Raw genomic sequence first — 23,793 nt, 5'->3', positions numbered from 1 at the left:
GGATATTAGAGTTTGTTTTGTTTTAGGTTTTCTTCTACTCCTTGTGTCTTTTTATTCCTCTAAGTTCCTTCTGGTGAGATAATAGAAAATATATATTGGTCTCTGCCCCCAGTTCCTGGCACAGAATGCCTGAAACCCTTGTAATTGTCTCAGTAATATGAGAGCGATAGGAGCATCTTTTGTTCTAAAATGTAGTCTTTAACCCCAGTTCCAGAAACAGGGCTCCTGATACCCTTGTAACTTCCTGGGTGATAGTAGTGTCTTTTGTTATAATGAGGCAACTCTTAGTGGGGTCCTGGATGAGGGCTGGTCACTGGGAAGCCATGATTAGAAGCTTAGACTTTTCAGCCCCACCCTCACCTCCATTCTCTTAAGAAGGGAAAAAAGGGCTGAACGTGGAGCTGCTGACCAACCAATCATGTCTAAGTAACGAAGCCTCCATAAAATTCCCAAACTACAGTGTTCAGAGAGCTTCCAGGTTGGTGGACACAGTCACGTGTAGAGAGGGTGACATACCCCCAACTCCACTGGGACAGAAGCTTCTGCACTCTGGATCCTCCCAGACCTCACCCTATGTATCTCTTATCTGTAGCTTTAATAAACTGGTAAACATAAGTGTTTCCTTGAGTCCTGTGAGCTGATCTAACAAATTAATTATACCCAAGGAAGGGGTCACTGGAACCTCTGATCTATAACCAGTCGGTCAGAAGCAATGAACTTTCAACTGGTGTCTGAAGTGGGGTGGGGGGCAATCTTGAGGGACTGAGCCCTTAACCTGTAGGATCTGACGCTATCACTGTCTTCAGATAGAGTGTCCAAATTGAGTTAAATTGTAGGACATCCAGGTGGTGGTGTGGAGAATTGCTTGGTGTGGGGTAAAACCCCCATACATTTGGTGACCGGAAGTGTCCTAAGAGAAGTATTCTGTGTGAACAGTAAAAGAGCCACACAGAGAAAGACTCACGAGGAAAGAAATGCCCAGGTAGAAAGACTGTAGGTTTTTCTTATTCATGTCTCTTTTATTTTTATTCATTTTCTTTTGGTTTGTGTATCTATCTTTCACGTTGGATACTGCCTCAAATACCTATTGATCTTCAGCTATCTCTTTACATAAAAAGTGAGATACTAGAAAGCTGTTTAGCAAATTTTGGAGCATTGGTAAGACTTGCTGTCTGGTGGGATGCACTGAAGCATGACCGAGCAGATTAATATTGGATTCGCTGAGATAATTTCCAAATGATCGCACCCGTACATTTTTTTTTTTTCTCTGAGGCCAGGGAAGAATGCTTCGATTTCATGCTCAGACTGTGGGAGTCAAGGTAGTGAATACCTGGCTGCCAGACTTCTAGAACCTGGACATAAGAAGGAAGCTGGAGGTTTACTATACAATGTGCACACTTTCACATAACCCCCATGTTTTCCGTCCAGCTCTTTGCTCAATCTCAGTTATACTCAGAGTTCACGATTTTATAACTTTTTTGCCTTAATTTTTCCCAGAATAAACCTTCCATCCCTGTAATGACATGAGAGAAGCAATTGCCTGCCTGGGTGGTATGCTGCGTGTCAAAGCTTCTTAATCAACATTCAAATAACTGCTTTCAGTCTCAAGCCTCATTCTGCTTTCTGAATTTCTAAGCATCCTGGCACTCTTCTGGGTGAAGTAGCTTGTTTCTCATCAGTATTCTCTTCTATAAGCATTCAGTTTTCCTTCTATGAGTTGTTTTTCACCTCTCCATCTACTGTTTGACCTCAGCGATTATAATTTGGATTCACAAGGTCTTGATCCAGCTGTGTGGGGTCTGGATAAACAGAAACCACCTAGCTGCTCAGGGAAATTAGTTCTAGGTTTCATTAGGAAAGAAAGGTGACATAAGACTACTCCCTCGATTGAGATAAAATGACAGGAAAAAAGTTATCACAAATAAGCTCTGGCCAGGGGAAAAGAAAAACAAGACAAAAAAAACTATATTATAAAATACATAATACAATATTGAACCAAATTAAATTAACTGTGAGAATAATGAATCCATAAATGCCAAGGGTTAAATTGTATTCCTGTGTATTGCTGTCTGTTTTCATAAGAGTCCAGTATATAAAATGTCTAATATTTAATGAATTATATAACTGAGTTCTGATGTATCAGTGCCAGCACTGACAAGAGATCTTTTCTAGTCGCACCGATCAATTTCTAAACACTTCTAAAGAAGAAAAACTCGCAGTTAAGAAAAAACAATTTGCCGATTTTCAATAACAATTTGATAATTTTTGAAACCGAAATGGACAATTCTTTAAGAAAGCTGTAAAGTGATTGTGACGAGAACCCTTTTCAACTTCAAGTGACCATGTGAGTGAGGCCAAGAGTGAGGCAATCTAGAAGAGAAGGGACTGTGACACTCTGGGGAACATGCTCCTTTAAGTGGTCAGATGCTACTCAGTTCCAGGTTGCTGTCGTGTGGGAACAAGGGCCCAGAGAAGCTAGATCTTCCAACATTTCGAAATAAGCCAAAAGTTTGGATTTTAAAATGTGACATTGCATTTTTTAAATGTTGATACTAACTTAAGGAAAGAAAGGAACAAAAAACCATGTGCTTCAAATAAAACACCTTGGCAGACTATATTCAACTCACACACTACCAGTTTGTGACTACTTACTGAGACTATCAAATTCTCTCTTATCCACAAGGGGCTTTTTTTCTCTGCCCAAGAGGATGCATTACAGCTGGTCCTGGACATAAACGGGTACCACTGATGCGGTGTACTTGCCGTATTCTTTTGATTCCCATCAAAGGAATGTAAGACAATCACTAACATGGCCTCATCTTCTTACCCCGTCTTCTCAAAATACACCTTGGAGTTCTGCTTTTCACCATGCCAGGTGATCATAATATATGTTATAGGTAATTGTATAAGTAATAAAATAAAAACTAATAACTCAAAGGATTTAAAGAGTATCTTTCTGCCAAGGTTGCTATAGTACTCTTCATGTGTATCACACACGTATACAAAACAGTTAGTGGAAAATGATTATTCTTCCTTTACAAATGAAGGTAACCTAAAGTGGCATAATGAAGGTGATTCTAAAATCAAAGTGTTCATTCATTTCATTTGTAACTGACTTCTTAAAGACTGAGAGGTGTATCTTGTTCAAAACGGAATTTTATGTGTCATGCTATCTGATGTAACCTGTCTGGTAAGTTTGTTTGGACAACCTAATTCAGCTTTATTTGACAGGGAACCTAGAATGGAGGATGAATCTGGGTATTCTGTACAAGTTGAGGTAATACCCTGATGTATTTCAGGGGATTCTGGGTATAATAAGAAAGAGATATTTGCAAGTCCTTGAGGGGCTAGGGAAGAAAAGCAAGGACTGTCTGCACTGAACCTTAAAGTGGACAGGAACTAGGTGTCTTCAAGGTTCATAAGTTGCCCAGCTGTAAGTTCATCTGAGTAGCAGAACTGACAAGTATTTGAGGTCAAAACCCTACCATGTATTAGAAAATTACCATGTTAATAAAAGTATTCACTTGCTTGGGGGGAAAAAAAAAAGACTAACTGTATAAGAATGTCCCTGCTAACAGCAAGCAGAGCATGCTTTATACTTTATGAATGGGCTTTTTTTTCCTTGCACAAAGTATAAATGGTTAGTAAATATCCATTGTTCTGCTTTGACTTATTATGTTACTCTACGGCACTAACAACTGAATTCTATGTAAGGATGCTCCCAACAGGCAGAGGATGCTTGCTGACTGGCTGAATACATCTGTCAACACATCTGCCCAAAACTGACTGTGTTATTTCTTGGTTTCCTTAACTGTACAATGAAACCAGAGATTTTCACATCTTTTAGCAGCAGATTCTCTTACAAGTAAAGTTTTATGTAAAACTCTAAGATACAAAACAGATAAAAGTGGAACTAGTTAAAGGTGGGAAGGGTGAGTCCAAGAACTACAAATTTTAGCCTTCCCTTTCCTTTTTTTCACTTTTCTGCTTCACTCCCTCCTCTTTCTTCACCCACTTCCCACTCCCTGCCCCCACCGTGGAAGACCTTCAGGCGTCTCTTAGGATAGTTCTGTTTAGAGTTTGTAACTACTTGACTAAGTTGTCTTTAATTTCTTTTTCCTTTTAACTTGATTATTCCTTAAGTCTATTCTAGGTAACATGATGAGCAAACCTGTATCTAGACTGTCTACTCTAATGACCAGTCTATTTTCATCTTCTTTCCTCTTATGCAACATAAAGAAGCTCAACCTTTGACTGGTTTTAATCTTTATAATTTAAAATTACCTGTTCAGTAAGTTTTGCAACACTCTTTGAGCAATAAAAAAAATGTTGTTCTCAAGTAATACAGTCAACTCCTATATAGATATACTTAATAGATATAGATATCAGTACAATAGAACTATATATTATAGACAACACATAATAGTTACGATTCCTTTGCAAAAAGTTTTAAATCTGTACTGTTTAATTGCTTCTGCCTTGGGTGGTTAAAAACAAGAGCTCATTTATTAAAACCAAATGTCACCTGAGGCCACCTTATCTCTATACTTAAGGAAAAAATGCGTTTAAAAATGATTGTGAGCAATAAAACAATCATTAGAAAACTTCTTGAATAACACAGGTCAATCTACTTATGTGACACAGGTGACTATAAGTCACAGTGTCCTCAATTACTGCACTGCATATTTAAAAGAAATGTTTTACATTACAAAAGAAAACCCCTACTATTTCTACAAATTATGTCTCAAATCTAAGAACAAAGAACATAAAGTCATAAAGTTTTCTTTCAACATAGTAATTGGCAATCTACCTGAAAGATCCTGAAATTCAGGCTTTTGACTGAAGATGAGGTAGTTAGTGGCAATGAAATGAAGCAGCCAGGTTGAAAGGCAATCAGAGTGGTGAAACTGCAAGAAAAATGGAAAGTAAAACAATATTGTACATAATGACCAGCAATATGATGATTAGATCAGAGAGAACTCATGGACGGCCCAAATCCATGTTTAATGTGTCTGTACACGATGTTGCCTTCAGCCTACTCTGACAACAGAAAGGAAAGAGGAGCATTAATAACAAATAATAATAAAATTGCATCAATGAAGAAACTGAATCAAGTGAGTAACAAGCCACCGCTGCTGGAGTGGCTGAATGTCTTTAAGCAGATAAGTGGTTGCATCTCTAACAAATACTATTTGAGGTTCTTGGGGACTTAGTTTAAGCTTTTAATCTAAGGTCATGGTGTTCACTAACCTCACTTCTATCTGTGTAGCAGAGATAGGATTATGGTTAGCAAACGTATATACTTGGTCAAATCTAAACAAATTCACCTGAGGAGCAAACCAAAAATTATTTTGAGGAAGAAATGTCATCAGCCTAAGGGTACAGGCTGCAATGTGTAAATATTTCTATGGGAAGAGTTGCTTTTATCTCAGATGTACTGTTATGCTGAAGAGGATTTCCAGCACATTTCTCATTCTGAGTTCCGACAGCTAATGAAGGGGTATCTCAGAGCAACACGGCCACGACATCGCCGTCTTGGTGCCAATCAGTGTATTCTCTGATCCACCTGACCGCTCAATTCAGATTACAACAACTTGCTGGCAGGCAACTTTGGTACACGAGTGTAGTTCTTTTTTTTTATCATTGTGATAAAATATATATAACCATCTTTAAGTGTACAGATCAGTGGCGTTGAGTACATTCACATTATTGTGCAACCATCACCACTATCTATTTTCAGAACTTTATTTTATCATTCCAAACTGAAACTTTTTATCCATTAAATAACTCTCCTTTACCTCCTACCCCAAGTCTCTGGTAACCACTATTTTATTTTACCTCTATGAATTTGACTATTCCAGGTACCTCATATGAGTTGAATTATACAGTATTTGTCCTTTATCTAACTGGCTTATTTTACTTAGCATAATGCCTTCGAGGTTCATCCATGTCGCAACATGTATTAAAATTTCATCCTTTTAAGGCTCAGTAATATTCCATTGTATGTATAGAGATTTTGTTTATCCATTCATCTGCTGATGGGCATTTAGGTTGTTTCTACCTTTGGGCTAACTATAGCTCTTTTAATGACATCTCAAAAATATTATATGAGAAACATCCTAAAATAAATGACAGAATAAAAAAGAAAGGCATTAAAGAAAACCATAAAGCCAAATAACTCTGTAAAGAATAATGATAGTGGAGAAAGTACCCAGAAACTCACCAGGAAAAGATTAGAAACAAAATGGGTGGCCTGACGCAGCCAAATATTAATGCACAGATTATAAGAAGTTGAGTTTAAAACTTTAATATGAGAGTAAGTAGAACTTCATAGGAATCATGAGTTTGGCTAGACAGGGCTTAAAGGGGAGTAGAGATAAGGAAATCTCTACCTCAATCTGAACAAACTGATCTGATTAAGAGAAAGAAGCCTCTGTTACAGGTCAGGAGTTCAACCTGATGGAAATACACAAATCTAAAGGTAGAATCAAGGTAAAAAATTGAGATAGGTTAGGGGAAAGTGAGAGAATACCAAAACTCCTCATATATATTGAACGTATGAATGATACTTTCCTGATACACAACACAAAACTGGTAGAAATGATAGAAGGATTGGAAATTTCAATTATTCAGAGAGCTACTGGAAGTCTACATCCGCTAAAAGACAATTTCACCTCCTAGAAATCAGAGAAAAAGTGAGGAAATGGTTAACTAAATTCTGACCACAGGACGAACTGGCTGGTATACTATAAAGCTAGAAACTTCAAAGAAAACTTGGGGAGAAAATTATCCTGTTATCTAGGAACCATAATTGCCAAATTAGGAACCACCAGGATTAAAACAGAGAAAAACTGGTAAATGCAGGCTTCATCCCAGCAAATAGAAAAGTCTTCAAAAAAACCCAGCAGAATTAAAAAAGTGTTATCTTAGACTTTTATAATTCAAGGAAAAAAGAGCAATAATCACATAGTCAGAAACCACACTCAGGGAAAACGGGTCAGGAAGAGTTTCTGATAATGCAAACATAAATGACGCTATGAGGAACAGTGTGTATGTGTGTGTGTGTGGAGTGTGTGGAGTGTGTGGGTGCGTGGGTGTTTGGGAGGGGAGGAACCAAAAGAAATTAGAGCAACCATACAGGAAGTTCTCTTACGCACGAACTATTTAAAAGGATACTACAAGATAAGGAAAGATAAGCTGTGCCCATTTTTTAAACAAGATTGACAGACTTGTTAGCATAGTATGAAAATGATACATCAAAAATGAACTGAGGTTGTGAAAATGCTAGAAAGAATAAAAAAGAATTTTTAAATTAAATCTAGAGGGTAGCTATTTATCTCAAGCTCAATGTAAATGTATTACAGGGTTACTGGATTTTTTAAATTTGTTTTTATTCCTAATATTAAATATATGTGATCTTAAGACTTGTTTATGAGACATGAACTCCAACATAGTTAAGAAGATAGTAAGAGATGACCTAGATGCTTTAAGTGAGCTCCCACCTATGCACAGAAATATATATGTCAATTAATGAATTCATCTCAGCCTGGACGCCAGGTTTTAGCTGTTACAGAGTCAGTCCTTTGCCCCACTATCTGGCTCTATTTCAACAACTTGGATGAAGACAGACTTGTCACATATTTTAAATCTGGATGCCAAAATTGATAGGGTTAACCAATAGGTTATATGCCAGGTAACATTTTACATAGTTCTGATAGTCTGTAACGATGGATCAAATATATTCCTGTGAAAAGACCTAGGAAGGTTCAACTGACGACAAGTTCAGTACATCTGTGTACCACGACAGTTGCGAGCCTTAAAACTGTCCTAGGGCAAGCGAAGAAATGGTTGAATAACCGAGGGTTGGATGACCCGTCTGGATACACTCCCTGCTTCCAGAAATAAACGAGAACGGAAAGGAGGAGATGGCAGATGTTTGACTGGGACAACATCTGAGAGTCCCAGAAATAAATGTCAAGAAAGCAGACCTAGTTTATTTCCAGACCTAGGCCAGTCCTTTGTCAGATTCATATTCTAGGGTCTTTGTAACTACAGTCAGTCACAATTAGTTGAATATGTAAACTGTTTCTTCCCTAGAAAGTGCAGCAATACAATTATTAAAATCAAAAAGGCCCTGAGCTTAGCAGAGGCCGGAAAGCATGGTGTACTGTAGTGATTCTCAACTCAAATGTTTTTACTGATTATATTCCTGATACTGTGAGACAGATCAACAAAAGGTGTGTAAAGATTAATGAAGTACACAATACCTCCTACAAACAATTGGAACTTCAAAACATGAAGTGACTGTATGAATGAATAAATGAACAAATAAATCAGTTTAGCCTAATCGATTCTATCAGTATGTATGGACCAATCCTGTCATCTTCTTTTCAGGAAACCTAAGATATCATCATTTTAGGGAAATTCAATGTAAATTCTATTTCCTATAATGTCTACATGACAATATATAACACCACACTCAAATGACTCTAATAAGGGCCATTCACTTGAAAGAATTCCATATCAGCAAATTCTTCCTCCTTAGTAAGGGATTGCTAAAAAACCCTATTCTTCAAAATTACCTACCCACAGAAATTATTATGAGGGCACTTTAGCCACACTTCTAAACTAAGACAGGTACTAATATATCTCTTAATAAACAGAACTTTGAAAAGAGTAATATAATTTTTTTATGAGATTAAAAAAAAAAAAAAACACAAAACAAGCAGAGACATAGGGCCAGTTACCTTGGCTTTTTTGAGCAGATCGACGATATCGAGGTTCATGGATGCCAGTTCCCTGCTCGGCATGCTCTGCAGCTGTGTGATGATGAACAGCTCACAGATGTGCTGCAGTCTGGACACTTGGTACATCTCAGCACAGATCAGGAGACACATGGCCTGGAAAATGCCAGCTGAGGCAAGAAGAGAAATAAGAAAAAATGGACAATAAAACCACTTCTTTTATGACCTAAAACAAAACAATGAAAAACAAAAATATGCTGACTGTATCATCTAAAGTAGGATAGAATGCCTAGAAAAAAACCTTTAAAGAGTCAGCATTCTAAACTATTACTCCATTTAAAAAACAATTAAAGCCTTCACACTCATTTTACCCCCATGCCTTTTACCAATTTTTAAAGTGCTTTGTCCTACAGTTATTATTGTTTTTCTGAGCATTTTTTCTAATTAGCAAGATAAAACCTAAAAATCAAAGCGTCAATTACTCTAGTAAGAGAATGATGAGAAACCAAATTTTCTTATTATTTCAAATCTGGTCAAATTTTGAAATTTATTATACAAATTTGCCAGTATTTAAATAATAAAATAAACATTAACACTTATTCTGATGAGAATCGGTGCTTTCATTTTTACTAAGCAAAAATGATAAGCCAATCTTTACCACTGACAGCAATAACAAACTGACTCCAAAATACTCCAGCTAGCTGCAAGACCAGAATTAATTCCATTAAAAATAGATCTTTTTCAGGGGGAGCTCCTAAAACCTTTTACTAGAGGGCTCATTACTTCTTTAAAAATTAAGAGGTTTCAATAACAAATGTAGCATACATTCCGAATCTAAAAATCAAAGTAGTAAACCTGAAGGGAGGTATGGTCTGAAATGTATGCTTTCTTTTTATATTTGCTAGTGTACCTGGAGAGTTCCTGTAATCAAGATCTCTGGGCCCTAGAGGAAGCCACTGGGGCCTTATTCTAGTTGTGTTTGTGGTCGGAGCCATCTGGTGGCCAAAAGATGAAGATTAATCAAAGGGGGCTCCCGTGCCTGCATCCTAAAAGGCCTATCTATAGAAAGGATTCTGCAATTTCTCTAAGGTGCCTCCAGCTAGTGAAAACCTGCAAGATTTGTTCCAACCTGAAGGTGCCATAGAGAATTAGTTCTTAGTCAGAGATGGTTCTAGGTCATGAATAGAGAAATAAATCCTACAGTCCATTGGGATTCTAAACATCCTAGGAAAAGTTTCTGGAGAAGTCAGCTTCAGTAGAGTCTCACTTTAGGAGAAGTCAGAAGAAGGCCTTTAAAAGACTCACATCCTCTGGGCCCGAGAGATGACCAAGGAGGTCTCAGAATATTGGAAGTCCTTAAAAGTGCCTTAGTCAGAATTCAGAACTACAAAAGCAGTTGTCCAATCCTCTGCTTCTCATGGAAGGGATAGTGCTCCCAGGAGGTCTCTGCTCCAATCTGTAGAACTGAACTGACCACTAGGCACGAGACACCTCCATCTCCAAGGCACCCGCAGGGCCCACCAGCTGTTGGTGCTGCTGGCTGGGACATGTGAACTTATGTCAGAGTCTGAGAGCTCATAAGAAGTACCTGATCACTGCTCTTCCACTCGAACTGACTGAAAATTCACTGTTGTCCCAACACCACCTCCACCTGCTAATTTAGCACATTCCATGATGTCAACTCTGACAAACTTTAAGTGAAAACAAATTTTACAGAAGGCAGTTTATCAAAATGGGTGACAAAGAAAGAATTGTGAGATATTATATAACATTTATGCTGCTTACCTGGGCAACAGGAGTCTGTATACAAGTATTCTAAAAAGGACAAGAAAGTCTCTTTGGAAACACCATAAACTGGAATCAGAACACTCTTTGCTTCCATGTAATTCCCATTAAACATAGCTGCCATCACTTCACAACGGGCCACCAGGATGGCCCTGTGGGCTGGCACTGTTGTACCTGCAAGGTTCAAAAGGGAAACAAAGCCAAGCAAGATAAGCTTGCAGAGTTATTACTCTACAAGTTTTCTTCTAATTAGAGTAGTATTGTATTAGGCACAGCTAAGCTGATACATGGAAACCAAATTTTGGGGTTTGACAACCAGCATTAACTCAGAGACTTTTTAGTTTTTAATCGAAAAAAAGAGTTCAAAAGTTGACTTTGAAACCAACGATTTGCAAGTCAGCAGTTATTTGTTATTTAGTTTATATTTCCTGAAAATAGAAACACTGAAATATTTTGCTTTATGTGTTTATAATGGAACATCTATCCTTTAATCCTTTCAAATTGTCTTGAAATACCACCACCCATCCCTGCCTGTGTGCTTTCCAAGAAAACAATGCTATTATCTTTTTTGGCCAATTCAAGGAATGCCAAGGGACTCTCTTGTGGAGCCAAGGAGAGCATTTCAGATTTTCTGGAAATGGAAAGGCATGGCCTAGTCCCCTGCTGTCTGCCCAGCATACTAGCTCCCTAAAGAACCTCTCTTTCCTAAATGAACAATATCTGCCTCTGTGAGAGAGCCAAAGGTACTTTAAAATTTGAGGGCCCCTCAGCCCACATCTCTCACTGAAGCTCATTAAACTAAACTGGCTCTCTAGTAAAGAGAGTAGCTTGCTTCTCCAGCTACTATGCTGCCACACCAAGGCACTGCCAGAAGGGACATGTGTCACACAGGGCTCGCGGGTAGAGAAGCAGTTCTCAACACTCCCACCACCTTAGGAAACCATGATTCCACAGCCAGCCTTCAGTTTAGATAAGTTCAATAGAAAAGAAGAGAAGAGTTCCATCAAATTCCACTAGCTTTCTTCAAAGCCGGTAATCTCTCGGGATTCACAAGCGTCTCCCGACATTGCCAGTTTTGAACTCACTGCTTGGCACTGTGATTTCACAGGCAAACCTCCCACAGGAGCAGAGAGAAGGGGCCGCAGTGAGCAGGTTGTCACGCACCTGCTAGCAGACACCCTCCCTCCTTCTGGGCCCCTTCCCTTCCCTGCCTCTTTGCCTTTAGGCCACTTGCCCTCAATGTCAGTGTCCATCTACAAGACGACCAGTTTCCATTCTCAAAGCATGCTAGCTATATTTGTACACAGCAATTAACAAAGAATTCAAACAGGTAATGCAATTTGACTTGTAATTTTAAGGTTTTAAAATCTTAAATAGGGGACCATGAAAAAAAGAAAAAAGAAAATTAGAAGCATCACTTAAACAAACCAGATAAACTATAATTTGGGTTAAGCAGAGGAATTTAAGATTGGCCAATAATACCAAGTGAATAGGGTGGGGAATGAATTTGGTAGGTAACCTTGGAATTTAACAAATTTTCCATGGATAATGTGGTTACAAAATCAGCAGTGAAACACCCAGTACCTTAAATTAGCATTCTCAAGCCAATTTCAAGCTTGGAATTTAGCTTGGAAAACGACTTGTTTCTCACCTTTTTAAACTACTGTTTTGGTGTTATATATTGTCCTATCGTGAAACTGTAATACAATACCTCAGTACAGCCATATTTTTAAACACTGTATATAAACTGTACAAATATATAAACACTGTATAAAACATTCTGAATAAACACAATGTAGTGTTTATACACTAAACAGCAATAAGATAGAGCTGAAAAATTACTCGGGGAGGGGAAAAAAATCAATTTTCTAGTTAAAAGATTAACATGTTCCTTGAAAATGCCAAGGCCTAAAGTATCTTTCCTTTGCTGTATCTAATAGGTGTATAGCTCTAAGAAGCATTTTTTTAAAGGAAAAGAGTTTTAAGAGCAAAACAAAATTTAAAACCCCAAGTTTTCTAGTAATTTTCCATAGATCCTCAAAGATTTTTGTTGTTATTATATACTAAAGTACTGCATTTGTTATACCTTCTTCACATTTCCTTGACAAGTTTTAAGAGATTTTCAGAAATGTTTTGTTTTATTCTGAAAATTGCAAACTTGCCTAGTTAGAATATGTACTGCTTAAGTAAACAATGACAGAATGTAAAAGCACTTTTTATGAGATGCAGTTTCAAATGTCAAATGGAAACTCCTATCCTTCTATATCAGATCTAAATGTTTACCAAGACTACTTTTAAAACTGCTATCATAGCTTCTTTAAATAATTATTTAATGGAAAAAGACAGAAACGCAAACAACAAATTGGGGGCGGTAGTATTTTTTTGATGACTATTAAAAGGATAGTAAATAATCCCATGTCAATTCCGGCCAGTTTTTGATGATGGCCTGGAACATTGTAAAAGAAAGATCTGAGAAGGCCCTGGGTTCAGGGGGAACCATGCACTGACTCACCAGTGCTGGATGCCACGGCAAGGGCTAGGGAAGGGGGTCCACCAGTCAGGTCTCCAAATACACCTTTATACACACCACCTCAATCTCTGTGACCATGCTACCAGGTAGAAATTAGTATCCCCACTTTACAGGCAAGGAAACAAATGATCAGAAATGTAATGTAACACAGCCAAACCTATTATATGGTCAATATTTACCCAAGCAAGATCCCAACTAGACCAAAGAGTCTGCCTCCTCCAGAGACAGCACAGCTGCCTTCTACACACTGGAAGCTGCCCTCCCCACGCTCTGTAGAAGCTGCGCTTGTCTCACCTCCAGATGATGGCAGACAAACTGTTGCTGGCTCCTGCTTTTTTTCCTGCTTCTCTTTGCTCCCAAATCCTTGGGAGGCCTTGGTTTTGGAGCTGGAGAGGCTACAAGGTGTATCACAGCCGCTGCTGTTCATACAACCAGCCCTCCAGCCCTTCTGGACTCAGCCTCCGCACAGGTGGGGGTGTGAGCAAGTGTTTGTAAAGGGTTTGTAGGTGGAATCATGGAAGAAAAGCCAGAGATTATAAGGAGAAAGGATTCTCCACGTCACTGCTTCTTCCTTTTCTCTTAACATAACATATATTTTCATGTGTTGTATATTCCCTTTGAAAATCTTTTCCGGTTGTACTAACATAATGTTTGATGTAAGGGCCTCCTATGCAAACAGGTGTTAATAACTCCTAGGCAAATAAGCAGATTTGGTCTCTTGTTAGGTTTTTTTCCAAATCATTTTTTATGTATTTTAAAGTCATTCTTAGTGTCCCATTCTCAGTGTCCCAAGCTAACACTGCAGACAGTATTGATGGTAGCTTATCAGAAAGCACTCTGGAAAGTTCCCAATTCAGTTTGTCTTGGCGATTGGCCAAAATTAAAAGTAAAATTAACTTTTCAGGGTGAAATTTTTTAAAAGTTGAATGACTGTTAGCTGCCATACATCTCTACCATAACATAAAATTCTATCTTCCTTTTAGTAATAGCCCACCTGAAGTTCTAGTTATTTCATTTGAAAACAACGCCTTCTAGCATAATTGAAGGTATCTGACATTCATTTTTAAGACCATGCTTTTAATCTACTAAAGTGAAAAAATTATCCAAGCAAATAATCAATAATGGGCATTAAAACGGCTCACATTTATTAAAATTAGGTAACATTACTTTCCTACAGAGATAACAAAGCAGCTCTTAGTTGCTCTGGTGATAATTCTCAGAGTGCTGGGAAGAATCAATGTAGCAATACCTACAGACACCTGGTGTAAGCCACGTATGATCACCAGCCCATGGTTAGTTCCCCGTGCTCAAATGAAAAGGAAGAGAGCTGAATAAAATGAGCTGTAGGTAATAAATATAATTTTAAGGGAGCTGGCTTCAGAGGGCTCAAAAACTGGGACCTTAAAGAAATAAACAAACATATTTAATGGGGTGATAATACAGACCACTTCTTCCCTTGCTGGTCCCTAAAAGTTAATGAAACATATGATAAGGAGGAAAAAAACTAAGGAAAAAATATATTTTTTATTTTAATAAAATACTTCATTTCCCTGGAAGATTTTCTTAAAATTCAGTCAGTGTTAATTCACATCCTACAACGGAGAATTGTCATTCCTACACCCAAAATAGTCAAAGCTAAAATAAAAAGTTAGGTAAGAAAACAATCTAGTGAACGATAAACTTTGTAAAAATTGAACCATACCTTGTATTTCAAAGACAACATCAGCAAGCATTGGTTTATTAAGGAAAAACTTGAGAGAAGTGTTATAAAACCACAGAGGTTTTCTGGCTTGATAGGTTTTGCAATTCCTTAGGCAATTAATCTGTAAAAAAAACCCCAAAATACAAGGGTAAATGTTATACCAAAAGCTTTGCTAATATATATGGGCTAGTTAGAGAATTTGAAAAACTGTGCTAAATATCTGAAGAAATAATGATCTCTGATCATAGCTTTCATGGAAGCCTACCCTTAAGAACTACATCTGCTACCTGTCAATGAGCAACATCGCGCAATGCAGCATTCACAGTACTGAATGAATTGGCTAAGTGAAAACTCAACTCTATGGCCGAGAAGCTGTGGGGTCCTAAGTCCCCAAGGGTCCTATCTCATATGAATGCCTAGAAAAATACGTTTACATACACAACATGCTCATTTGTTCACTAATTAAGTACATACACAATGACTTAACTCGGAATTAATAAAAAAATACCAATTTTTCCTCTATCACACCACATCCTACTACTTACCAGATCACTATTAAAATACCAGAGAGTGATAAACTGGTTCATCTCCATCTTAATCTACAATTTTATAATACCATTCCTAGCCACAGCAGGGACTGCTGGAATCTGTAAAAGGTTACCTGGATCTCTGATCTGGAGCTCCAGAGAACCTCTTCCATGGTTATCCGTCCTCTCACACCTTCTCACTCCAGCTGATGGACTCCAGTAACAGTGCCTCTGTCTGACCTAGTGGTCTCCAGCCCTCCTCTGCTCCCACTCAGGATCTGGTGCTTTGTGTCATTGCTGTCATCTTTCAGACATCCCAGGAGTTAAGAGCCAGCCCCTCTTCCCTCACCCTCCAGCCATCTCCCCTGCTGAATCGCAGAACTTCAGCCCAGGCCAGAACTCTGACCTCTGCCTGCCTAGCCAGGGAATACAGAAAGATTTATCCCTAAAAAAATAATCAAGCATACCACTTCAGCATTAAGAATAAATGTCACCGACTCCCCACTCCAGATTAATCTACTATGCTGGAAAGTTAAAATATTGTTGAGAGGGGGAAAAATATTATTCTTCCTGACAAGGAAGAAAACACTCCAGAATGCTATCCATGAGCAAGACAGAGAAACAAAACAGGATTATACAAATTTCAGTCTTATAAAGTACATTCTCAGATCTTATATATGCTTTAATACACACTGAAGGAATTGGTGGAGAGGATCCATGTGACTGCCACACAGAGAGTAACAGTCAAAAAGCATCATAGAACTTGAGAGGTATAGGGACTTAAGAAATCATCCAATTTTATCCCTCATTTTCTAGAAAGCCTGAGAAGACTTGCTCAAAGCCACAGAGATAATTCGTGGCAGCATAATTTAAATATGCATTTCCTGATTTCAAATTCAGTGTTACATCCCCGTGTCATACTCCATGAATGAGAGAAACCCTTACCCCAGGAAAACACAGGAAGAAAGCACAAAGAACTCTTCTCTCTTCCCATGTAAAGAAAAGAATTTAGTTCAATATCATGGACTCATACAGCCCCTAGCCGCCCCTTCACCAGCAAGAATTCATTTTGTTCTCAGTACTCAAAGGAATGACTGTGTTCAGAATCAAACCCAAGGAAAGGCTCAGGCTTAGAACAAAAGGCCACACTTCTGTTCTAACCATTCATATAAAGGTTATGGGTTTGTATATCATGAATTCTGTGTAAATGTATATTATGTGTGTATGCATGTATATATATACATACATACATACATACACACACATCTATATAAACAGATTCCCTTGCCACCTACGTCTTGAATGTGAGGGCAGGAGTTTGGAGAGAACACAGATGTACATGATGTACATTTTCACTGGTCTATAAACTAGTTAATCTAGAGAACTTTTGAAAAACAGAATGCAGGTTTATGTGAACATTTCTACAAAATCATTACTCAGTTGAATTAGACCAGAAGGAGCTATCACAGTGCCACACATCTATCAAACCGGACAGCTTCTGTATACCTGCTTCGATGTGTTATTGAAAAAAGAAAAGAAAGGTCTTGCCCTTTTCATTTCATGTTACTTTGTCAAAAAAAAAAAAAGTCTATTTCACAATTAAAGAATAGTTGGGGAATGTTCATTAAAAGCTAGTACAATTTTACATTTTAAAATGTTAGGTTGTAGAACTGACAAAATCATTTGCAGAAAAAATTAAAGGAATAATACTTTTTACTTATATCTAATATAAACCTATAGTCTAGTAGGCATTGCACATAACTTAGCTTTTTACCTACTGTAACCAATTTGTTTATCACAGAATCTGAAATTAGAGTACAGTGGCCAAACTGTGTAATTTAGTTGTTTTAAAATGTAACAAATTTACTTTTAAAGCCCTTATAGACTCTATACAATCTAAATGACTAGAGTTTTAACATGCACAAGTTTATGACCATACAGAAAGCCTATATTTTTATAATCTTTGAAGCTTATACTTTTGAACCTATATTAGATGAAAAATAAACCCTTAACTGTTCACTTGTTCAAACAGATTTCTCAGAACTCTTGAAAAAGGCACCACAGAAACTGCCTTGCTCCTGAGAACTACTTGAACTTAAATTATGAGGAGTGAGCAAGTACTCCCTCCAACAAGCTTAGCTGTAACTGGACAAATTTGACAGCCCTTTATTCTTGACATAGATTGCATACTCCCTGAGCACCAGGAGAATTTTCAGAGGATGGAATCCACAAGTCAACATTTTAAAGATATGACTTACACATATTTTAATTCTTACATGAATTAAAATTTGAGATAGTGAGAAATAACGTGTTTACATTTAAAATATTTAAATGGTAAAAAATAAACTTAAGGAAAACATCCGTCTACTGAGTCTTCTCATGATTCGATATTACATTCATCATAGTGTATCACTTATAATTCAGAGAAAGTCAAAGTAAAATAACTTACAATAAACTAACTTACCTTTCCTGGTGTTTTTAAAATGCATTTAACTTTCTCAATTACATTTGAAACATCCCCAGAATCTTTCAACTTCTTCCTGATATCTTCTTCCAATTCTTCCCACTGGAAAGCACCTGTAAACAAATTTATATTGAATTTTTCTGTTAAAGTGGGACAAAAAAATAAATCTCTTATTAGATATCAATGTTTCTTCTTTTATAGTGTTCTAATTTTTCTTTACCAAATATATATCTTTGTAATTACACTAAAACATTTAAATAGCTCTCACATTTTTTAAAAAATCGGTTTGCCTTCTCCTAAATTATTCAAATCCTAAAAACTTCCTCCTTGGACAGCTGCCACCCCTCTGTAGTAGGTGGTGAGCTAGTGATAACAGCAAAGGCCAGAATACGAGTTACCATCTCAAGTAGTCCAACATCCAAATTATTTTCTTGCCCTGGTAAGAAGGCAGATGTGGTCTTTTCTAAGGTTGAATTAAATCAAACTTATAGAGAGCAGTGACTATCATCAGGTAGAGGAATAGGAAGTAGGAACAATGCATTCCGAAGGTCTCATGTATTGTCAGCGTCACATAATGTTCCATTGCCATCTCTACAGAACGACCTGAAAAGGGGAGCTAGATAATTTTCTGATGAGCTACATGACTGTGGCATTGGAGCAAAATCACCCCACCTATTCGCTTCCTCACCTTGTCTTCACCCCAACCCACTTCCAAGCTATCTCTTCCTAGGCTCACTTCACTTTCATTTCACACTCTGTTAGCCCCTTTTTCTCTTAGGAAATTCCTTTTCCATGGTCAGCAAAAGTTCACCTTTTCCTCAAGCGCCTCTCTCATCTGGCCCACAGCAGCCTCCCTTCTTCCCAGTTGGTCTATTCCTCATCAAATCTACCCCATTACGCCATGCTGATAAGCTTCCAAAAGTACAGTTCTGATCACGATATTCTGAGAGATCACCCCAGTTCACCCTATGGCTTACAGAAACTCCTAACTCCTAAAAATATAATTTGAAAAGACGCAGTGTGGCAGACATAGTTGGGAGACCCAGATTCTAGGTCCATCTCTGCCATTAATCATGGATGTGACTTTAAGGAGTTCACCTCACCTCTCTGGGTAACTTGGGGTCCTTTCTATCTGCTCTTCATCTATCTCTTCTGATGTTTCCCTTCACGTATCCAGATGCCTTCATGGATATTGGGGAGTGGAGAGGGCAATAATAAACACGTATTGAACCAATGAGATCAGGCAATTATAGCCAGTCCATACAAACAAGATCTAAAGCTAATCAGAAGGCAGCACTTGGCACTCCTGCATATCTTTACATTTCTCCTCCCCTAACCTTCATAATGACTACAGCGTTTCCTGGGGGCATGGGGAGGGAGAAGGAGAGCCCTGACTTGAGGCATCTGCTATTTCTGTGGTGTAAATACTCTCACCAGAGTCCAATTCTAGCTACCAATATGACATTGCAGAGCACAGATTTGGGAATAAACAAATCGGTTCTCACAAGTTGGTGCCGATGGCTCTAGCACTCCACGCTTGTTTCACCTTCAATCATTCTTTTTCTCGTTTCTCCATTTGCTCCCCTTCCACTCAAATTCCCAAAGGTGTACAGTCTAGAACAAGTCCCTAGTTTTAGTTTTCTTCTTCCTGCGCTAATAATTTTTAACAAGGTCACATATTCTTTTCACTATCTGATAAATTCTTTAGACTGTCTCTCCAGAAAATTTCACATGCACACATAGACATTAAAGTCTGCATACAAATGTCAGGAACAGAAAAACCCTTTAGAAGCCATGGGACATCAAATCAAAAAAATTTACTCTGTGCAGTGATTCTCAACTCTAGCTGTGCATTACACATTTACCTGGAGACCTTTTATAAAATGCTATTGGTAGAGATCTCATCCTCAGACCAACTGAACTCAAATTCCTGGTGCAGGGGCCCAGACATCAATTTTAAAACCCTCCCAGGTTATTATAATGTGCACTGAGTGCTGATGACCACAGCTCTTTCCTTAGACATTTCATCCATTATCAAAATCCAGAGTTAGTGGAATAAAGCAAATAGTAAGTTTAGGTATTTTTAATTGTCTACACTGAGGAGTGTTAAATGAAAGAACAAACATTGTCTTTTAAAAGTAAAATTATATTAACTAAATAAAACCTATATGATACCTCTATGCAGAAGGTTTGAAAGAAAGCAATCATTAAATCTAAATATATGGAATTAGAAGCAGGAAAATCCCTATAGGCCAATGATCTGTTTGAGAACAGACAAAGAAAGGTCCAATAACTAAAAATGAAAGTAAGACTAGTTCATAAGGGTGGGTACTCCAATGATCGGGTTGTTTCCATGATTAGAAATGCTAATCATATCATCTTTGATACTTGTAGGTCCTAAAAAGACAATAATCCTTAGACTAGGATTTTCTTTTTCTTTTTAGTGTAGTAAGAACATTTACTATGAGATCTAACCTCTCCACAAAGTTTTAAGTGTTCAGTACGGTATTGTTAATGATAGGCACGACGCTGTAGGTACAGCAGAACTCTAGAACTTAATCTGTCTTGTGTAACTGAGATTTTTCTTTACTTACCTTCTCAGAGCATTTATTTACTTTACTTAGACAATTAGAAAACATCGTATACTCCTCAGTCCTAAGCTGTATTTTTATGCAGTGTAGAAAAGAGCATGCCACAGAATTCCAAGAGCTGGAGAATACTATGCAGACTGAAGAGGAAAGCGTGCTTCCACATACTCATTTACCCTGGCCGCATTTCAATAAGTGATGTAAAATTCTACAGGCCATTTGTGGCAGGAAGAACTCAAAGCTAAATTCTTGAGGCTCTTACAAATATTTCAATTCCTAACCATCTGAGATCATGTGACTCAGGAATTTGCAAGCATAAAGACTGTGTCTAGTATTGTAAGAATGTTACAATTGTATGCCATTTATGGATTATTCTATGAAGACCAGGAAACCACTTGCCCTCACTTTTCAGATTACTCCTTCTTTAGTGTTAGTCATTAAATACTTATACATCAAGCAGTGTTAGCTGTTATCCAATGGAAAATTAACATATACAAAACAGACAGGCTTTTCCAGTGTCTACTCAGAAATCTGAATAGGAAAATAAACTGAAATCTTATACATAGGTTTAACACATTAACCAGACTATCAAATGGGCCCTCCCTAAGTACAGGACACAACTGTCCTTATATACAAAATTTCAAATTCCTAAAGATTAAAAAGAAATTTTTAATTTAAAATTAATTTTTTTTTAATTAAGACATTCTTTGTCATTTGGTTCACTGAAAGAAAAGGGCATGATCTAGGTTTAATATGGTTTTTCAGCCTGTGTTTGCTCATATTCCAGAGTGTGCCATGTCATGGAGTTCTGCCTTTGCTTTACTGACCCGGCTGATGTGAGCACAACAGCTCCTGTCTTTGACAGCCCCCTAACATAACTGTAGTAGGCCAGTGCTTCTGTGAGGAAACCATTTCATAATCGAGTCTTAAAACCCGTATTCTGTTCAAAAGTTTTCAATGTTTAACCACAACAAGAAAAACAAAACAAAAAAAGTGAGCCTGTCATCTTTACAGAAGTCTCTGAGAAAAAAAAATGTAGGTTTAAAATTGTTTGATTTGATAAAAAATATATATCTTTTAAAAAGCCCAAGTCATAAAGACTAGAAGATAAAACAAAACATCAATAAATGTTTAGATATATGAGAATGAGGACCTGGCTGATTTTTTTCTCTCAATAAATTTTCTATTTTTCAAAATTGTCTTTACTGTGCAAATACAGTTTTACTAACATTTCAAACATAACTTACACATAATTTAACTTTTGCTTTAGTCCGAGGTTATACTCTGTGAATAATTAAAGAATAATTCACAGGTACCTACGGAAGCATTTATTTTCCCTTCTCCTCAACCAGCATCAGGCTGTTGCTCTGAAGCCCCAGGTTAATGGCCCTGTGGCCCTGCTCGTGCCTGACATCACTTCTTGCTGGGCCATGGCATACAAGGAGAGGTCAGAGCACAAATGCAACAGCTCAGTGTCAGATTAAGAAGTCTGAGCTCCGAACAGGTCAAGGGCTTATAGATCAGCAAGTTTTCCTTGCCATCATGCCCCTCAGCCCTCTAATCACTATTCCCAGGTTTACTTCATTTCCACACAAGTGCTAAGCATCCATTTTTCCCGGCTTCCAAGCAGGGGCTACGACAGGACACTGATAGCTCTAGCTCTGAGTAGCTCTCTGCATCAGTCAGCATTGCAGCTGACCCCCTTGTTCTTTTCCTGCAGTTTTTTTTTCTTTAATTTTATTTAATTATTAGAGTTGACATTCAATATTATTTATATTAGTTCCAGGTGTACAGCTTAGTGGTTAGACATTTACATAATGTATGAAGTAATCCTTCTGATTAGTCTAGTACTCTCCTGACATCTTACATAGTTATTACAATATTATTGACTATATTCCCTATGCTGTACTTTGCACATCACTGTGACTATTCTGTAACTACCAATTTGTACTTCTAAATCCCTTCATCTTTTTCACCCCGCCCCAAATCCCGCTCCCATCTAGGAAGCACCAGTTTGTTCTCCATATCTATGAGTCTGTTTTCATTTTGTTTGTTCGTTTATTTTGTTCTTTAGATTCCACATATAAGTAAAATCACAAACTATTTGTCTTTCTCTGTCTGACTTAGTTCACTCAGCACAATATAGCTGACCCCATTTTGACTTTGTGCCCTAAGACTAAGAACTGGGTTCCTCTCCTGGGCCTCCGGGGTGAGTTCCATGCCCTTATCCCCTGGCTGTAACTGGTACTCAGTTCGTTCAAGAGCAGGTGTTACAACTGCTTGTGTGGTCCAAGGCATCAGCATCACCTGGGAGACTGCTGGAAATGCTGGGTTCCTCTCCTGGGCCTCCGGGGTGAGTTCCACGCCCTTATCCCCTGGCTGTAACTGGTACTCAGGTCGTTCAAGAGCAGGTGTTACAACTGCTTGTGGTCCAAAGCATCAGTATCACCTGGGAGACTGTTGGAAATACAGAATCCCATGCTCCACCCTGGGCCTACTGAATCTGAATCTGCACATTAACAAGATCCCCAGGTGACTTAAATGCTCTCTAAGGTTTGAAAGGCACTGGCCCAGATGATGGACAAATTGTAGCACCTGTTGTCAGAACGTTGGCCTTTCTGAGGCTGATCGCCAGAAAGGGGTGGGGCGGGGGTGGCAGTGGCTCCTCATTGGACTCCTGTCTTGAATGCTCCAGTCATTCCTCTCACCATCACCACGGCTGAGTTTTCTAAAACCCAGTCTGATTATGCTTAAAATCCTAGAACAGCTTCTAAGAATGGCAGGAACAGGTCCCACCAGCCTTGACAGCCTCATCTCCTTCCTGCCATTGTCTCCCACTCTATGTTCCAGCCATGGGGAATGATTTGCGGTTCCCGAAAAACAGCAGTAACGAAAGATTACATTTTCATTAAAGCAAGTTTCCCGACATCTAATTTCTTTCAAATAGCATAAGAGTGAACGTATGAAAAACTGGTAATAGGTAACTGACTCTGGGGACCGAGACTGGAGGATGAGAACTTTTTCTTTTCCTCTTTTTCATATCTGCATATATTAATTTTGCAATTTAAAAAATCAGTCCCTATGAGAAAGACAAGCAGGTTCTGTATATGGAGAGACATGTAGCAATTTTACTGCTACAATATTAAAGAAGATATAATGGATTTCAAAGTGTTCGTGTGCCTTTGAAAGTATTCAATGGACATTGTGGGAAACTTGTTCCATAATTCATAATTTTGACAGTAAAATCACTGGGAAAAAAAGCCAAACACTTACATCATAGTTCTCTGAACATATCATTAAAATATTTTTTTCTTTTAACATGTAAACATTTGGTTTTTCAAAATTAGTCTTAAATTCTGAATTGTGAGATACTAGGTTTAAATATAAAAATCTGTAATACTAAGTGAAGTCTTTAGGCTGGTTTATTCATTTGATGATTCTCAGCTACTAAAG

At 37.9% G+C, this 23,793-nt stretch overlaps 1 protein-coding gene across 3 annotated transcripts in view; it reads right to left on the bottom strand.

Annotated features, from left to right (window-relative positions):
* The window catches only part of RHOBTB3 (Rho related BTB domain containing 3), a 59,994-nt gene that overhangs the window by 13,427 nt on the left and 22,774 nt on the right, over positions 1-23,793 (bottom strand). For 2 of the 3 annotated variants that reach the window (XM_015590485.2, XM_015590483.2), the window contains exons 7-11: positions 17,753-17,865; positions 14,762-14,882; positions 10,530-10,703; positions 8,748-8,914; positions 4,811-4,907 (exon numbers count right to left, since the gene is read on the bottom strand). In XM_015590485.2, the coding sequence (XP_015445971.1) occupies positions 4,811-4,907; positions 8,748-8,914; positions 10,530-10,703; positions 14,762-14,882; positions 17,753-17,865 (672 nt within the window). The remainder of the gene's footprint in view (positions 1-4,810; positions 4,908-8,747; positions 8,915-10,529; positions 10,704-14,761; positions 14,883-17,752; positions 17,866-23,793) is intronic. The other variant, XM_025047755.1, reaches the window with a different exon arrangement.

The sequence above is a fragment of the Pteropus alecto genome, unplaced genomic scaffold, assembly GCF_000325575.1.
Source record: "Pteropus alecto unplaced genomic scaffold, ASM32557v1 scaffold20, whole genome shotgun sequence".
NCBI lineage: Eukaryota > Metazoa > Chordata > Mammalia > Chiroptera > Pteropodidae > Pteropus > Pteropus alecto.
Note: the sequence above shows the minus strand (reverse complement) of the source record. Positions and strands in the feature narration are given on the sequence as shown.